The 17,834-nt window shown below is 39.2% G+C and overlaps 1 protein-coding gene across 1 annotated transcript; it reads left to right on the top strand.

Moving 5' to 3' along the window:
* Nucleotides 1–13,355: 13,355 nt before the first annotated feature.
* On the top strand, nt 13,356–14,429 carry LOC106650490. The gene is made up of 3 exons (XM_014368517.1): nt 13,356–13,503; nt 13,574–13,688; nt 13,792–14,429. The coding sequence occupies exons 1-3, from the start codon at nt 13,478–13,480 to the stop codon at nt 14,047–14,049; spliced, it is 399 nt and encodes a 132-aa protein (XP_014224003.1). The 5' UTR covers nt 13,356–13,477; the 3' UTR covers nt 14,050–14,429.
* Nucleotides 14,430–17,834: the final 3,405 nt, after the last annotated feature.

Genomic DNA, 17,834 nt, shown 5'->3' with positions numbered 1-17,834 from the left:
GCAGCAGAAGCAGAGGGGCATATAGCGCCGAAACGTACGTGCGTTGAAAGCTCGATTCGTAGCTCAAGTTCGCCCAACTTTTTCGGATTTACTTTCTTTTTTTTTTTTTTTTTTCATTCCTTCGTTGGACAATTCGATATTTCCGTACATTGCACCAACAGATTGACTAAAAAATTAACACTAATCGTATACATTACACGATAATATCTGTCAATGTGACAGTATAAGCGACAGATTTGATTAAGTATAAGCTATGCAAATGCAGCGATGCTATTCATACGAGTATATAATACATCGTAGCTGTAATGTTTAGACTGAAAAGGACACGTGTGCAATCTGCATAAATGACAACAGGGACTGGATTATCGAATTGCGAGGGATTACAACGTCGAAGGGATGAGAGAATCATGTCAAGGAGAATATGCATTATACACGATTTACTAATCCAATCCAAAGTTCTTATTATGCTCGATGCATAATTAAGCCATCGCGAGCTTTATTATAATACGTAATCGCAGATTTAGGCGATGATCGTAGCAATCCACGCTTCAAATTCATCGTACAAGCTCATTCGCGTATAAAAAAGAAAAAGGGTACACGAAACGTAGGGTATATACACGATATATCGTTGTTGGAACAACATATAGTTTTAGAAAGCAGTCGAGGCGGAATCGATCAATCCTCACGGACGTTTTACTCCGCTTTCGTGCATAAATGCCACGAGCATAAAAGTGCGCGCATACAGGGCTCGCGCACCCGAGCTTTTCGGCCTACATAAAACTGCCCGAGACGAGACGAAAGAGAGAAAGAGAGAGAGAGAGACCCGGTAAGCGACGTGTGCACGTATAACACGTAAAGCATTGCACACTTGTAATACCCACGTAGCACACATGCACACATACACACAGACGAACGAGGACGTCATGATTCAAGCGTACAAGCGTAGATCGGACGAAAGAAAGAATGAAAGAATGAAAAAGGAAGAGAAATAAAAAGAAGGAGGGAATAAAAATTTCGACACTCTGCACTGAGCCCTCTTGGATGTACTCGTGTGTGTATGTATGAACTAGGAACACTGCATGCGCAGCTTTACGTCACTGACCGTGACTCTCGCACTGCGGACTTTTATCCTCGCCTGCGCGCGAATAGTATACATGTATACAGCGAGCAACATTATATACATGTATTCGCACGCGGTTGGTGTTGATCTCGTCGCGCGTACTGCACTTAGATATCTTTACTTAGGCGCTGAAATGTACTCGCTCGAGCTTATATTGTAAGACGTAAAATCGATAAGAAGCGATCCATGACGAGCCCGACGCGTTGAATGACAATTGCACGAGCTGCTGCTAAGTGATATCCTGTCCCCAGCGGCCACAGAAAAAGAAAAAAGATTTTCTTCGTCATTCGTGCATATAGGATAATAATATCGTTTATGCTCGGCCGTTCAAACGAGGAATTTTCATTTGGGGCCTCGTTCGATCTCTTCATTATCGAGGACGAGATTTTTTTATCGCGTTAGAGAAAATATATAATAGAATTTTCGTCGATCCTCGAGGCATCGTCGCGTCGTATAAGTATATAGTCACCGCCACCACGCGCGTCTATGTTTAACGAGTTTAGAATTTAACCAAGGCATATCCTTGGCCGAAGAAATTATTCATCGCGTCGAGGCAAGGAAAAGAGCGAGAGAAAAAGAGAGAGAAAGATAGAGGACTCAAGTATATTATACAGCTGGAAAGGAAGACATCAAATTTTCAAAGGAACGTCACTCCTTTGAGAGAGAGAGAGAAAGAGCAGAGATCGTTCCGTCCTGCTCTCTTCGTGCGCGCACACCGCTTTGCTGATGACCTCAGTCTCTGTTTAGGCCAGTAAACCGCAAAGCACTCGTGATTAATGCATGGATGCGAGGAGGCGCGCGAACATCTTCTGCAAAATTTAAACAGAAAGCCAGAGTTGCTCTCTCGGAGACTTCGGCATTACGTATTCCCATTGATTTTTCACGCGCGGTCGGACGTACTTATCAAATTTACTTCTCTCTTTTTTTCAATTTGTTTTTTCTTCAAAAATTCGATTTTATTGTCGAAGTAAAAGAAAATAAAAAGAAAACAAATAATAATAATGACGACAATGATGATATCTATCAAGGACGCGACGAGCCGTGCAAACGTGTGGGTGAGGCGAGCGATTAGACGCACACATTGTATAGTTGTGTATCGCAAAAGCACACGACGGCGAGTATATACAGTTGGCTGCTCGCGACGACAACAGATGTTGTTCGCAATCAATCGTTCGATAAGGTATATAGTATATAACCTCGAGGAGACTTTTCCGATCGTATACGTGTAATTGGAAGAGTCCCGAGCGCGCGATTTCCACTCACGTCTATACCGAGTATGTTGCCTGCAGCTCGTTGTGATTTTTACTTTCATTTCTATTTTTCATTTCAATGTCACGATGACAGATTGACCCGTGACGTCGTCGCCTCGTTGTCTCGATCGGCTGGCGGCCGTTTATACGCCAACTTCCTGACATTACTTTCTGGCAATTGCCAGAAGAAATGAATTAAAAAAAAAAGAGTAGCTAAGAAGTATAACGTTTAGCTCGAGAAAAGAGCCATTATTTGAACGACTAGGCAATTTCGCTAATTTACTCGCGCACTTCGTTACTCACGTGTAACTTTACCTTAGTCTTATATATTGCGAAAAACCCTAAAAACGCACGAGTTTCCCTGAAATTGCTCATCTAAAAATACATACGTCACGCGCATTTCAGTCTCGATTGTGTATCCGCATACTGTTTACATAAATAAAAAATAGGTGCAGGCGCGAGAGAGTCGCTTGTAATTTATTTTTTACCCGATGAGGAAGTTTTAACGAGCCCCCGCGCAAAGCTCCCGCACCACACACCTCCAATTTTCATCGAGCAACGCATTAGCTCCTCCCTTTCGTCCTTCTCCCACTTTTCTGCTTTCCTTGAACACTTTCGACGCCAAAAAGTGTGCGGGCTGCGGATAACATAACGTGTGCAAGCTCGGTGATAATTACTCAGCGCGGTGCAATGCGCGGGCTGCACCACACAATACATCGTACGAAGTAAAGCTCTACTACACATGTATTGGACGAACCGGAAAATTGTTGATATCACTGTTTGAAAAAACCACAAATTAAATGCAGGCTTCATGTAAAATCAGACATAAAAATTTTAGTATGCAATGTTGAATTTGTTCTGATTAATTTTTCCCCCCTATACTTTCATTTAAAAATTTTGATTGGCAAGTCGTAACACTGATTTTTTGCTTTAGTTGCTCAAAGAATGTATGTAAATTCAATCTTAATTAGTGCGATCCTCCGCCGCTAGATGGAAAGGCCTCTGTCTATAAATCTGCAAGTAGCAAAGTCAATATAATTGTTTAAGTACAACATTACCACATTTATTTACCTATGGTTGCTCTGTAAGAAGCCCGTGGTCTTTTCTACAAACAAAAGTGAACCTTCTTTTTTTTGTACTAGAATGCCCATTAAGCCTGGCCTGGTATGAATAGTTGAAAAAGGAGTTAATTTTATTATGATAAGATAAAAGCATACAAATATTTATACATTTTTCTAAATGTACACAAAGCACCGGGAGCTCTGGACACTTAAAGTTTCACAAAAATGGTTTTCGACCATACTAAGTCGGCTGTGATGCAGATCTTCGGGTTGGTCAACTATCTGTTTTCCGCAGCTCGTTGAATATTGCAAGTGGCCCCACTGTATTTTATTCCCCCCCTACGAACGACACCCGGACGACAATTACAAGCGTAGGTACGAATTTATATCGCGTCACAGCTGCTTTTGGTGTCTCTCTCTTACTCTCTCTTCCTCTCGGGTTATTTTCACCTAACAAATTGGCCACGCGCGACTGATACCCATACATTTTGAAAGAAATCATGGGATCTAGAGCGATTTTGGATATGCGGCGATTATATACTCCGGTATTTTATCTGCCGTTCGAGTCGTGCACGGATCGCATCTACACGTGTACATTTTTCATTATTTAGCACGCTTTTATCAGCGCACACTATACACTGCAGCTCGACGATAATTAAACGTCCGCATTGCGTCGCATCGGCTGCGAGGCATTCACACACACATACATGTATACAGATAAGCGCGTTGCACTCGATACTCGCGGGGATTTTTTCTCTCCCCTTCCCACTTCGCGGAAAATACACGATTCATCGCTGAATGAAAGTTCCCGAATCGTCGTACAGCGATGATTCAGTTTTTCTTTGCACTTATATATATACACGACGCATGAATCGGCGGGATTTATTTATTTTTATCTCGTAACAATACTCTATGACGAAGCGGCTCGAGTTTAATTCTACGAATGTGTATTATATGTGTGCGGCTTGTATCGCAGGTGGATGAAATTTTCAACTCGCGCGGCATTTGTGGCTACACCAACTATTTAAACCTACGTGACGCGCATTTACACAGTACACGCGTGGGTATATGCTCTTGCGATCCGTTGTCGTTGATGCCTTTTATTTTTGGTCAGGACTAGGCGTGCATACATAAAAGTCGCGCGGCACAGTACAGCGCGTATCTGCGAGCGTAGGCGCGGTAGCACCACTGCGCTATGCACCGTGCACAGCTATATGAACGCGCTTATATAGGGTACAATAGATTTTTTGAATTGCAACTAGCTGGCAACGCGCTCGCGAGTATGCGACTGCTGAGCAGCGACGGCGAAAATCAATGCTCGATGTACGCCTTTATTTCGCAGTTGCGTCGCGCACGTTTTTTTTCGAAAATTCAATTTAATCCTTCGTTTTGCTACAAGTGTATACAAGCGCGTATACAAATTTTACCTCGGAGAAAAAACATTTTAAATCAACGAACTCGACTTGTTCTTTTGTTTCTCTCTCTGCTCTTCCACTCTCTCAATTTTGCTCGCCGCGAGAAGATAAAAAAAGCCTAAAAAAAAATCACGCACTCGCTGTGACGTATTCATTCCGCGTTTCGTATTCGTGGACGACGCTCAAAATTTGCATAAATATAAATAAATGCATAAGGAAGGGTGCACATATATACGTCTAGATAAGTAAAAAATGATAGTATCGATTTTATATGCAGTGTATATGAAACATTGTATATGCGCAGGGCACACATAATTTTGATACACGGCCGATATGTATTACGCCAAGTGCGGTAGCATACCTTGCCACGCGCGTATGTGCACGAGCTGCAACAAACAATAATGTTTAATACCGACGCGCGCGGCCCATTTGGTCGCATGTCATAAATAAATCGAGCTCGTCGCCCATTTACTACACACTCGCGATTGTAAATAATCGATTGCATATACTTGTGTGTGTATTTTTTCTATTAAACGCGCTGTACTATGAGCCTCGCGTACACATACACACAGAACAGAGCTATATGCAACGATGCCACTTGCACGAGTGCACAATGTAAATAAATCAATCAATCACGTGGAAAAAAAAGTCCGAGAGACAGAGGCAAAATAATAAATAATAAAAAATAAAACGAAACGGAACGAGCGCAAAACATCAATCGCACCGCGCGCTACGTTCGGCCAGCATTTATTCGTCGTAAGTGCGACTACAGCTGATTATCGTGACTGTTTAATTCGAAGTTATCGATTGGTCCCAGTCGAGTAAAAATGTTTAAAAAATGTACTTGGTTCAAAGAAAATTTCGTAATCCATCGTTTTCCAAAAATTTTCGAATTTTGAGATAATCAATTTCAATTTTAACACTTAAAAATGTTTGATTGTTATGACTTAGAGGTCTAGATATACACTTCATACTTTTCCTTAAAAGTCTTCTCTGAGACGTCGGTTAAGCCTCGTTCTTGTCTAGTGAAAGATCAAGTGGTATTGTTGTCACCTCTAGATGACGCGTGCTCAAATTCTCAAAAATCACAAAAGAAAAAGAAAAGTTCTAGAAATAAGTTTGAACCAATCCTTGGGTGGATATTATTCCTCGAGCCAACGAAGATACTTCATCTGACCTGTTTCGTCAAGCGTCGCTGCCTAATTTTGTATAATACTTTTATTTTTTCTGGCTCAGTAATCCATTTGAGATTTGGTGCTCTTTTCATAGGGCGTCCTAATCCTAACTCTGCAACGCATATCTCCACATCGGCCTGTTCTTTTTGGAACTCCCTCAGTGCACTGTATAAGTCTGGATGGTGTTTGCCGACAATTAATCGAAAGCGATTGTGCCATCCATTTTGTAATGTATTTGTTTTATGAGTCTCTGCTAGCACAGAATCATACTGATTCCATAACTGTATAGGATAACGTGGAGGTGTAGCTTTCTTAGGGCGTATATACAGTAAAATATTTACATTATGTACAATATCTACACGTATACGACTGACAGATGTTTACAGTATAGTTAACAATCTAACACTAATCTACTTACTGTACGGTTCATTCAATGGTTATCGTGAAAGCGGATTCGGGAAAGCGGGGGAACCTTATCACATGCCTTGTAAACACCTCGCAATCTTATCACAGCGAGGGCACTTGAAAATTTTGGTCGTAAAATAAATTAAAAAATTATAATTCGCTAATTGTCTCTGTACTACTGTGCTAGAAGCGGCAACGAAAACGAGATCATTCATTGCGATCGATCTAATTTCTCGAACGATTGACGCTATAAGTACTAGATCTTGGAGCTATCGACATTTTATATATTGTGTATATAGTTAGTTCACGACTGTGCAGCAGATTGAAAATTATCAAATCTATTTTAAAGACATCGTTGCAGCTGCTGCTTAGGAATGCGTGACTTGTTCCCGAAAAGATATACGAAACCAAAGCCAAAGAATTCCTCGAGGTTCTCGCTCTTTGATATAAATTATAATAGTACGGTTTCGACAAGCGCTATATGCCTATATGTCACTTCGACTACAAGGCGTTGCTTTTTAGTATTTCCTCGGATTTTCATCACACTCGCATCTCTTCGATTAAACAGGGACCGATTCAACGTTTTTCGGCATTCCAAGCCGTTATTTTCAGTAGATTCTCTTGTAGATAGAATAAATTCGGCTAGGGTCAAGAACCCGAGCAGCGAGTAAATCGACGCTCGTCTTTCGATACTGCACATGTATAATAAGAGCCAGCACGATCAGACCCTGTTTCTCGACGAGAGCCTCGAGACGACATATTTTCGCAATGATCGTGCGGCTAAAGTGCAGACTCATACACGCGCACGTATGTGTATATATATACACGAGCTCGAATGTATACAAAAACTCGTTAATTACATGCAAATGCATCGGAGCTTTTAATAGTCTCGCCTCTTATGTATAGCTATATCACGTGCTGCAGCTATATATACGTATACACAAGGCGTGAGATGACTCGCGAGAGAGAAAGACGACGAGCCGCGAGAATATTCACCTTTGTTCTCGTGCATTGTCTACAATCTCGGCTTTGTCGAGAGCTTCTTCTGATACAAAAATGGACTCTACTAATCGTGTCCCTCGTTGAGCATATAAGCGTGCGCATTGTGTATAAAAAAGACTGGCTATATGAGAGTGTATACGTAATTTTTCGTTGAACAGGCCAATGAATTTATCATGGCTGTTCGCGTCCAGAATAATTTAAGAAATCACAGCTTGGCCATGGCCATCACGCACATAAAAACATACACACATACATTTTTACAATCTACTAATCGTGAATACGCACATTGCAGCTATCATGATTCATCAGAAAAAGGTCAGTGAATTATACGCACATGTCTTCTGATAATTGCGCCAGACAGAAGGAAACGTAAATGGCACGCGTGATGATATGATGTAGTTTGTGTCGTATATGTAAAGTTGAAAAATTGCAATGTGTCATCCGACGGTAAAGCCATCCGATTGAAAATTCCCCGACTCTCATTCTTGCCCAGAAACTACGATACATACGGAAATATGCCAGATAAAGCGAGCGAGACAGAGAGAAAAAAGAGTGAGAGTCGGAGTAAAAGAGTCGTGTATGTAAATGATACGAGATTAATTTCATCTCACTCGCTTACGGAATAGTGAAATTAAGGGGATAAAACGGGAGAGTATTTTTATCATATCAGATATATATTACATAGCGTAATATACTTCTAAACGACTAAATTGATCATCTCAACTTAAAATCGAATATCCTCTCTTCTCTTCTCTTTTTGTTTCGAGCTTTCATGCGTATTCTCTACTGCAACTGCCACTGTCTGCATATCATATACGCGTATGCAACCACATAAATGCGCGCTGTAGTGGGAGCCAAAGATTAAAAGAGAAAGATGTAAAAAACGAGACCCTATTGTATTCGCGTGAAAAAGTACGCCGCATATAGCACAACTTACTGGTTCTGTATATGATGGACTATGCATGAAGAAACCATCATTTGGACTACACCAAGGCTTTCGACACAGCCCTTAGGATCGTAGAAAATTATTTGGCTGACATAACTCAAGTGGTAAAAGTAAATGGTGTGAGAAGTACTCCAGCCAATACAAATATTGGTGTACTTCAAGGGTCTATAATTGGACCATTATTGTTTCTGCTGTTCATAAATGACCTATTGCATCATCATACTGACGTGATTGCATATGCGGATAACACGGCGATTTTCATGAGTGCAGGTACTTGGCCTCAATTAAGTGATAAAATATCAAGGAAGCTGGATCAAATTTATGCTTGACTTTATGAGAATCGGCTTATAATAAACATGGATAAATCGGTATATATTGCTTTTGGAAGAACTCATCAAGCGCTGCCACCAAATTTTGATGTTTACATATTGTGCTGTCAAGTGCTATAATGAACTACCATTGGATAGCTAAACTTTGAGCAAGCATCTCAACATAAAGCTAAAGAAAGAGATTCGAAAGCAAGTTATATGGTTATAATATGTAAAATAATAATTCACCCTACAAATATTTTGTTATATTATAATTATTTTAAGTTCGATAAAATGTTTTATATTTTTTATTGTTTGTTTTAGTTGTAAGTACTTGATGTTGTTACATAGACGTTGATCGCATAAGCCCGCATGCTGGCGTCTTAATTGAAACTGACTCATTTGCATTATCTAGCGCGTATTTTCACGATCTTAATAACGCTTCTCTCTTCCTGAAGAATGTGTGATATAAGCGACCAGTTCGTACAAGTTTAAGAATACTTATCGGTGCAGATTCGGCGCGCTGCTATATACATAAAAATAAGCAAGATTAAGATTATTATTTTTTTTTTAAGAAAAGGACACAACCATCACTCAGCAGTAAAGATAACAAATTTTAGAGAAGAATTAGCACTAGACTAGAAGAGCGATGACATTTATATGTATTACATACTACTACAAGAACTTGAAAGAGCCTTTTATCTCGACCTTTTTATCTGCATTGGAAGCGCCAATGAAGGTACGCGCTAAAAAATAATCATCTAAACAGTAATTTGTATATCGGTATCGGGGCTATCACTTGTGATAAAAATAAGCTAAAAAGCTCGTCTTCGACATTATAGTCGCGCGCGTTGTGTTTACATGCCTATGACAGCGGCCGGGAATATCGTTCTTTTGCACAGTCGAGATTTGCTTTCCATACAATAGACGCGATAAACTTTTTTTTTCTTTGCTAAAAACCAATTCGAGCTCTCCGTTATGTACATCTGTGTATCGTGTATCAGTGGGATATCGCGCAATATATAACGCACTCATGTGCTCGCGCGCGGAGAATTTTATGATTATTATAAAGTAAAGCATCGCGGTATACCATCGAGCAAAGAGCTTTTTAGGTGCAGCACCGTTTGCTCGCTCGCTTTCGCGTACTACCGCAGCTCGAGTTTCCCTATGTGAGTGTGAGAACGTTCGCGTGTGTGTGTGTCTGTGCAATGCGGGACTTTCTCTATGGGCGTTACTTGCTGAAAAGTATTCGAAAATAGCTTGTGTGCTTTTGAGGAATGCGTGTACACATAGTCATGTTGGAGCTTCCTTTACTCGGGCTCTTTGGCATGAAAAAGGCAGAGAGAGAATGAGTATGAGCGAGTGAACTGCTACTGTGCACTTGGAATGTATGCACATATTTGCCCGGCCATGCGCATTTTAGAAAAGTCACGCGTATTATACAGAGCTTTGCGAGCTCTGTCGTCACTACTACTATGCGCAGTGAGCTTGCAGCTTTACGCACATAATCTCTCAGCCGAACTCAGCGGAAGAATAATATGTATGTGATGTGCAAGATGGAATCAGTAAACTTTAAAGCTCGCGTGAAAAGTTGCAAGCACCTTCTCAGGTCCATACATGTAAAGGGAAAATCAATCCTACGTATTGTGTGGTATAACCGATCGGCAATTCTCCGAGCAAAAATTTCCATGTACGCTGTAAATTATAGTGCATAAGCTTGCGGGTCGCCGCAAGTACGCGTTCATGTGTCTGTGTCAGCATTGTAGGACATGGACACGTATGAGCTCGAACTTATGTGTATTCATGCAATAAGTGCAGAGCACGTTAATGAATGCAGCCACTGTGCAGTATACCTGTGGTACTAGAGCTGCAACGTCTATTGCCGTGTATACGTGGACATATGTACACATTCGCTTATGCAGACACATACGTACGATTCGCGGTACGGTTAACGCATACTCGTGCACTCGCTCGACCTTGAACTATCTCCCCGGCCGTATAGGCAGTAAATCGCATACTGTTTTTCTTTTCTTTGAGCCGCTACTCTATAATAAGATACGTTCGCAGCGATATGTACACACCAAATTAAATTGCGAGCTGTACAAGCATGTGTAAATGCATATAATTTAATATGCACGTGTTAGTATTTATGTGTCATGTTAAAAATATGTATTTGAGGGTTCGTTATTTTTAAAATTGCTTTAAAACACTGTAATTCGCCTTTTTTTCTTCATCTTTTTACTCATAACAAACGGGAATTACTAGCAGATCTCGATACATAACGCAAGCCGTTCTTTTTATTTTTTTTTCACCCCGTGTATTTTCAAGGTATTAGTTGATAATGAAAGGAGGCTTTATGAATTTTTGGTGAAAATCCTCATCCAACTTGATTACCTCTTCACTTGTATGTTTTTGATAGTATTAATATGCTCCCAAAATGATTAAATTTTTTCGGAATATCTTTTTTGTGTACAAATTTGAACAATAACTATGGAAAAAAGTTGATAAAACCTTGTATCAATTAAGTATATTTAACATGAAATATGAAAATATGATATTTAATTTTTAATTTAGGGAAAAATTGCGACTCCACACCTCATAATAACGTCTTGAGTAAATTACTGGCATGAAAAACGATACTATTCGAGACCAAAAGCAGCCAAGTGCTTGTATATAAAGCTCAGTTGAATTGTAAATCGAGCGTAAAATGAATTTCTGCGCAGCTACATTAATGTTTGAGTAACGGCTTGCACAAGTCGCACCAACCTGTGTATCAAGTGCCCACTAATCCGAAGCTGTCGAGTAAAAGCTTCTTTGTCGGCGCACTCGTGCTTTATATAGGGGAGGGAGGATGAGAGAGCGGAAAAAAAGAGAAAGAAAAGTGCACAACTACTTTCCAACGGGCTCGAGAGGTGTGCGCGACACACATGGTCAATTGGTTAATGAAAGGTTCTGGCTTCTGCTTAACACTCACTCGACTCCACGTATAATATACGTGCAAACACGCACACATACACAGACACGTTTAACATAAGCACTTGCTTCAAACGATCTCTTCGTTCTAGAAATGAAGTTCAAGCACGCGCCCGCGTCATTAATCGATGCATTAAAAAGCATATACATATACAAAGTTCTCGAGAATCTATTGAAAAGCTCCAGGTGCTTATAGCGGCTGCAGGCACCTCAAAGAAAAACTCGTTAAAAAATTTCCATGAGAAATTCCGCGCTCCTCGTCGCTGTATAGTATATACGAGCTGCTGCTGCTGCTGCTGCTGAATCGGGCAAAATGTCATTACCGATTTTCCCTTGATATTAATAGCGCACAGAAGGGCCTTGACTTTAGAAATACCTGAAAATATCTATACAGATAACACTACTCTCTCTGCCTTTATACGTTATATATATTTATACAAGCGGCTACCGAATGTATAGTTAACGTTAACTTTGATTCCCGTGGGCGTGCCATTTTCCAGCATTACTCGAGGCTCGAAGTTTAATTAAATCTGCGCCGGAGATTCATCCGATCGCATCGTCTGGCACAGAGCCTCTACGGTGTTTTAACGTCCTCCTCGCAAGCTCTCTTGTTTATCAAATTTTCATTTTTATCGCGGCTGAGATGGAAATATCGAGAAGAAATGCGAGTTAAGATACAGTATTTATCGAAATCACGATTATTGAGTACGTGCACTCGAGCTCTTAAAGGAGCGAGTTGCCAACGAGGCACGAGATTTTATATAAAAATAAGCTTTTAAGCCTAAACGTATAAGCGGGCCACGTGCACTTTATCGAGCAGAAAGAAGAAAATAAATGTTTATACGGCATACTTATTTCTGTGTCGTCCAAAGTGCACATGTGCTACGTGTATATATTTATACATTACGAGTGCGTTTACGATACGAACGAGGAACGCACGTATGTACCACGGCGCGATAGTAGCAGAGCGTAGGTAAGACATCTGACACACTGCTGGTGCACTCGAGCCCCGTTGTGCATCAACGTACCCCCGAGTAAATGACAATTATTCGGTTGAATGTGAACTAATTTTTCGCCATAGTCGTATCTATTTGATTAAGAAACGTCGATTCTCCTATGCACGCGTAACGCCATACTTGCACTTGCAATTATACCTTACGCATTTTGGTACAAAAAAAAAGAAACTTTTGAAATTCATCGAGCTGAAAATTTTGTGACGTACTCTGTTAAATAAACCTTTTACGTTGATGCAGATTGCACTTGTATGCATCTCATTTTATAAGGTTGCAAATGCATCGAGTATTACTAACTTGTGGCAATTGAATATTACCGATGTTTCCCCTTTTACAGTTTGATAAGAATATCTCAGAATTTAATTTTTTTTCGTATTACAATTTTGGACATCCATTTATTTTTATTGATAAAATTATAATTTTCATGTGAAAATTTTAGAAATTTATATCTCTTTTATGCGCGAATATTCACATTATATATCACAGAAATGTGTAGGGAAATTATGCCCCTGAATGGTGGCATTTTCACAGCATTTTTTGAGTAGTTTTAATGATATTCTAGTGCATCCAAATGTATCGCAGTACTGCTTATGGCTAGTTGACAGTGGAAGGAGAAAATAAGCTTCGCGGGGTCAACTCGCTTTATGTACGAGTAAGTGCGTACAATTGCTAGTACATCGTAAAGAGCTAAATTTCTGCAGTAAGAGTGTTTACAAATTGGTAAATTTGAGATAAAGTCTTGGCTATTCGAGGCACATAACCTTGAATATTTTTTACAAATGTAGTGATAACATATAATTAAGCGAGTGATGGAAAGCAGAAAGAGCGGAATTAGGTATTAAGTTTTTATGGATGTCGTAGTATTTTTTGAAGGGATCGTTTAATTAAACTTTTATATTATCTAGGGTCAAAAAAGAACCAAAAGATGCTTGGTCAGATGCAGACCACAATAATATTTTCGATTCAGAAAATTCTAACGAAGCCAAAAACTTTGAAACAATGCCGTTCAATAAATTACCAGTAAGTTCAATGATTTTAATTATATTCTGTTAAACTACTATCAAAAACTGTTAAATAATTTTAATTTGAGGTAAATCACACGAATGAGGTTATGTAATTACAGGAAAAGTTGGGTGATAATATAACAGTAGATTTTGAGTGCAAATATGTTAAACCTGAACTATCGACAAACATCTGCAAAACCGAGTATCAGAATTTTCAACCGATTTTAAAAATGGAAAAACAAATACTGACTGATTATTTAAATGATAAAAATCAGATAATTTTGATTAAAAAAGGATTCGATTACGAAAATAACTGTCAATTAGAAAAAAAGTCCCAATTAAATCTAGAAAAATCCGAGGAGATGAGATATTTATGAACGGAACTCAAAACAAATTATCTCATGAATATGAATTGGAGCGAAACACTTATGAAAGGGAAGCGAATCTAAAAGAGCGTGTCAGCACGACACACGAAAGAATTAAACAAAATATGAATGTGAAATTTGTCATAACTCATTTAAATATCGAAGATACCTCAGGAAACACATAATTGAAGTTCATGACCAGAACAAACCCTTTGAATGTGACATTTGCCATACATCATTTAGACAGAAAGGTTACCTCAACTTACATATAAATTCAATATTTAATCGAAGCAAACCTTTTGGATGTGAGATTTGTTGCAAATCATTTGGACAAAAAAGTAATCTTGCATCTCACATCAATGTAGTACATAATCGTAGTAAATCCTTTGAATGTGAGATTTGTCACAAATCATTTGGACGAAAAGGTGACCTCAGCTTACACATAAATGCAGTACATAATCTTCTCAAACCTTACGAATGTTATATATGTCACAAGTCATTTGGATACAACAGTACCCTCAAGAATCACATAAGTGAAGTACACGATGGTAGCAAACCCTTCGAATGTGATATATGTCACAAATGATTCGGATACAAAAATGTGCTAAAAAATCACATAAACTCAGTACACGATCGCAGCAAACCTTTCGAGTGTGATATTTGTCGAAAATCATTTGGATCCCAGGGTAATCTTCAAAGGCACATAATGACAGCACATAATCGGAGCAAACCCTTTAAATGTGAGATTTGTTACAAATCATTTTCAGATAGAAGTAATCTCAAGAGGCACATAAATACAGTACATGATTGTAGGAAACCATATGAATGTGACATTTGTCAAAAATCATTTGGACAAAATGGTCACCTCAAACGTCACATAAATATAGTACATGATTTTAGCAGATTCTAGGAGCGTGAGACTCGTCTTGAGAAATTTGGACGCAATAAAGACTTCTAATATCACTTGAATACGCTACCAAATTTTAAAAAATTTTTCATATAAGTATCCTTCAATTTATTGATAAATAATAAAGTATTTCAAAATGTTATTGAATATTTTCTTCATCATTATCGTACATTATAACGTATTTTTCATAATTATTAATTATTCTGGATTGTGAAAAATTGTTTACTTATCCTCCTCAAATCATTTTTCCTCAAATCCAGGTGCAATGTACTCCCAGCATATTGCAAAAGAAAAATTATAATGTATGTATCTTTTTCTTGTCTGAAAATCATATCTGAACTTTTTTTAATAAAGGGATTCATTTTTTGTATTAGCATTTGGAAATATGCAGAAGCATATTTTTTTTAGAGGAAACTCTTTGGCAATGAATTAACAACGGCTTTTAAAAATTTTTGGCTTTAATTTCTCAAGTTCTTAATAAAAATTCAATTGTTATCAAAATCAGCCTCCATTTTTAGATAGCGAGTACTTTTTTTGTAAATCTGCAAGTGTCAAAGTAAAAAATGATTATATAAGAAGTTTTGAGACGTTCTCACACTAACTTTCATAGACAAAAACTTCGTCCCGCTTTTACAATTAATTTTAATGTAAATATTTTGTAGCAGCATAGTTTAACTAGAAAAAGCGTCGTTACGATACGCGTTTTCATTTCACACACGATGATAAATAAAACGCGCGACGAGCCTCTATACATGCATCAGCTGTTACTAGAGTACACGAGTACTCTTAACGATCCGCGTGCCCGCACGTGTGCGTGTATTCGTTAATATCGCTGAAAGTACATTTTCCAAAATTACACTCGTCATTTTTTACCTTCGAGTGTATACGTACGCGACACGAAACATTAGCTAGTTAAATAATATATTAAACATCGCGTGAACCGACCGAGAGAGAGAGAGAGAGAGAGAGAGAGAGAGAGAGAAAGGTAAAAAAGTTGGCAATCGCAGAGAGATTCGGAGTCGAAAGAGAGAAAGAAAATAATTGGATTCTAATGATACATCGTGCAAATCGCAACTTCGTGTATATAAATGTCGACTTTATTAAAGAGAAAAGTAATATATTTATTGTATCGCAGCCGCGCTTATACATGCTTTTGCAGCCTATGTATATTAGGTACACATCGAACACACGATACCTGGTTCAAATCGTCGCACGATTATTGTTGCTGCCTCGTCCGGCTGGTAAATAAGTGTGTGTGAGTACGCGCGTGTCCGTGTAAATTCACACATAAAAACGAGCGAGAGATTTAATCGTTACGACGGAAAACAAGGACGCGTACACTGCTGCTGCTGCTGCAGCACAGGACTGTAATAATAAACTGCATAGCATAGCGCAAAAGTGCTCTACATAATTATTTCGTAATTAGTTTATGCATGCAAAGGATATTTGAGTGTACGCGTTATAGTGTGCGCTATAGCTAACGTCTGTGAGTGTGTGTGAGTATAAATACTTGCAAGCATGGTATATGTATAAGCTCCTACTAATCCGAGTGAAAAAGGAGAAAAATGATCGCTGCACTTAGACTTAAAACACGTTAAAAGGCTGAATGTTTACTACTACACTAATATAATATAACCGCTATACGCGTTGATAGACCTTGAAAGTTTAGAATTCGGTTGGATTGAGTTGGGTAAAATAAACGAAAAAAAAGTTGCATTCATGTGTACGTAGACACGCGCGCGCGCGACTCGAAGCAAGTAGGAGCTTCGACAGACTGTTAACGTGCATACTGCACCGAATGTATGTACGCGCGGCGCGCGTTTGGCCACACGCATATGCAACGACTTGCATCGGTGTGTCAGTATGTTCGTATGTATGGATATATAATTAGACCTCGATCTCTTGCGTAATCATGTCGAATAGCTGTATGCGCTCGCTTAGAGTGACCAAAGCCGGGAATAAAAAAAAAACACAGAAAAGAAAAAACTAAAATGCCGGACGTTGTGGGAGGCCACTGGCACCAGGCGAGATCGCTCCTCTACTCTGTACGTGTCGTATGCTGCAGCAACACATATTATATTTTGTATATACAGCACAGGCTACAGCAGCAGCAACAGAAACGGCTGCAATTGTAATGGACACAAAGAACTGCCGCTTGAATTATAAAACTCTCGTTGTTTTCGTCCGCGTCAGCTTGCGCAGTTCAGTCCTCCTGTGTGCGTTATTGTCTCTGTTCGTTGCAATGTGTGTCCGTCTTGAAGCGCGCCTCTCGTCGTGCTCGTTCGTGCGTAGATTCGTTCTCTCTGTCTCTCTCGTGCCTATGCACTATCAGGCATAGTATGTATATTGTAATACCTGGCACGGATATGCGCGCCGTTCCGATCGTACACTCGCCAAGCGCCAATAACGAATGTAAAACGAATGAAAAATAATACAAAAACAAAATAAAAAATAGGGGAAAAGTAAACTATTTTATCGGGGGCACGAATTCGCGTGGCTAGTTTCCGTCGAAAACACATCAAAGCCGATACTATATTACTCGCTCGGCTGCGCGCGTGTCCTAAAGCATGCATTATGCACATTTGGTAATTGGAAAAGGAATCGCTGAATCCATTCTGAGTTAAAGCTCGACGTAGTCGTCGTCGTCGATGTACTTAGTCGTCGCGGTCGATTTGCATAAATTATTGCCCACGCGTTACGGACAATTAGATAAATCAATATTATCAATGCAACGATAAATCATAAATTGAACTGTCTTTCGTGAATCGTAAATGTGTGTGTGTGTGTGTGTGTGTGTGTGTGTGTGTGTGTGTGTGTGTGCTTCGAACTTCTACGTGCCATTACTCGTTGAACGATTGATTGCGAATCCTGACGTTCGTACAATGGCATA

This window comes from Trichogramma pretiosum, unplaced genomic scaffold (assembly GCF_000599845.2).
Source record: "Trichogramma pretiosum strain Unisexual culture from Peru unplaced genomic scaffold, Tpre_2.0 scaffold4, whole genome shotgun sequence".
NCBI classification, from domain to species: Eukaryota; Metazoa; Arthropoda; class Insecta; order Hymenoptera; family Trichogrammatidae; genus Trichogramma; species Trichogramma pretiosum.
Note: the sequence above shows the minus strand (reverse complement) of the source record. Positions and strands in the feature narration are given on the sequence as shown.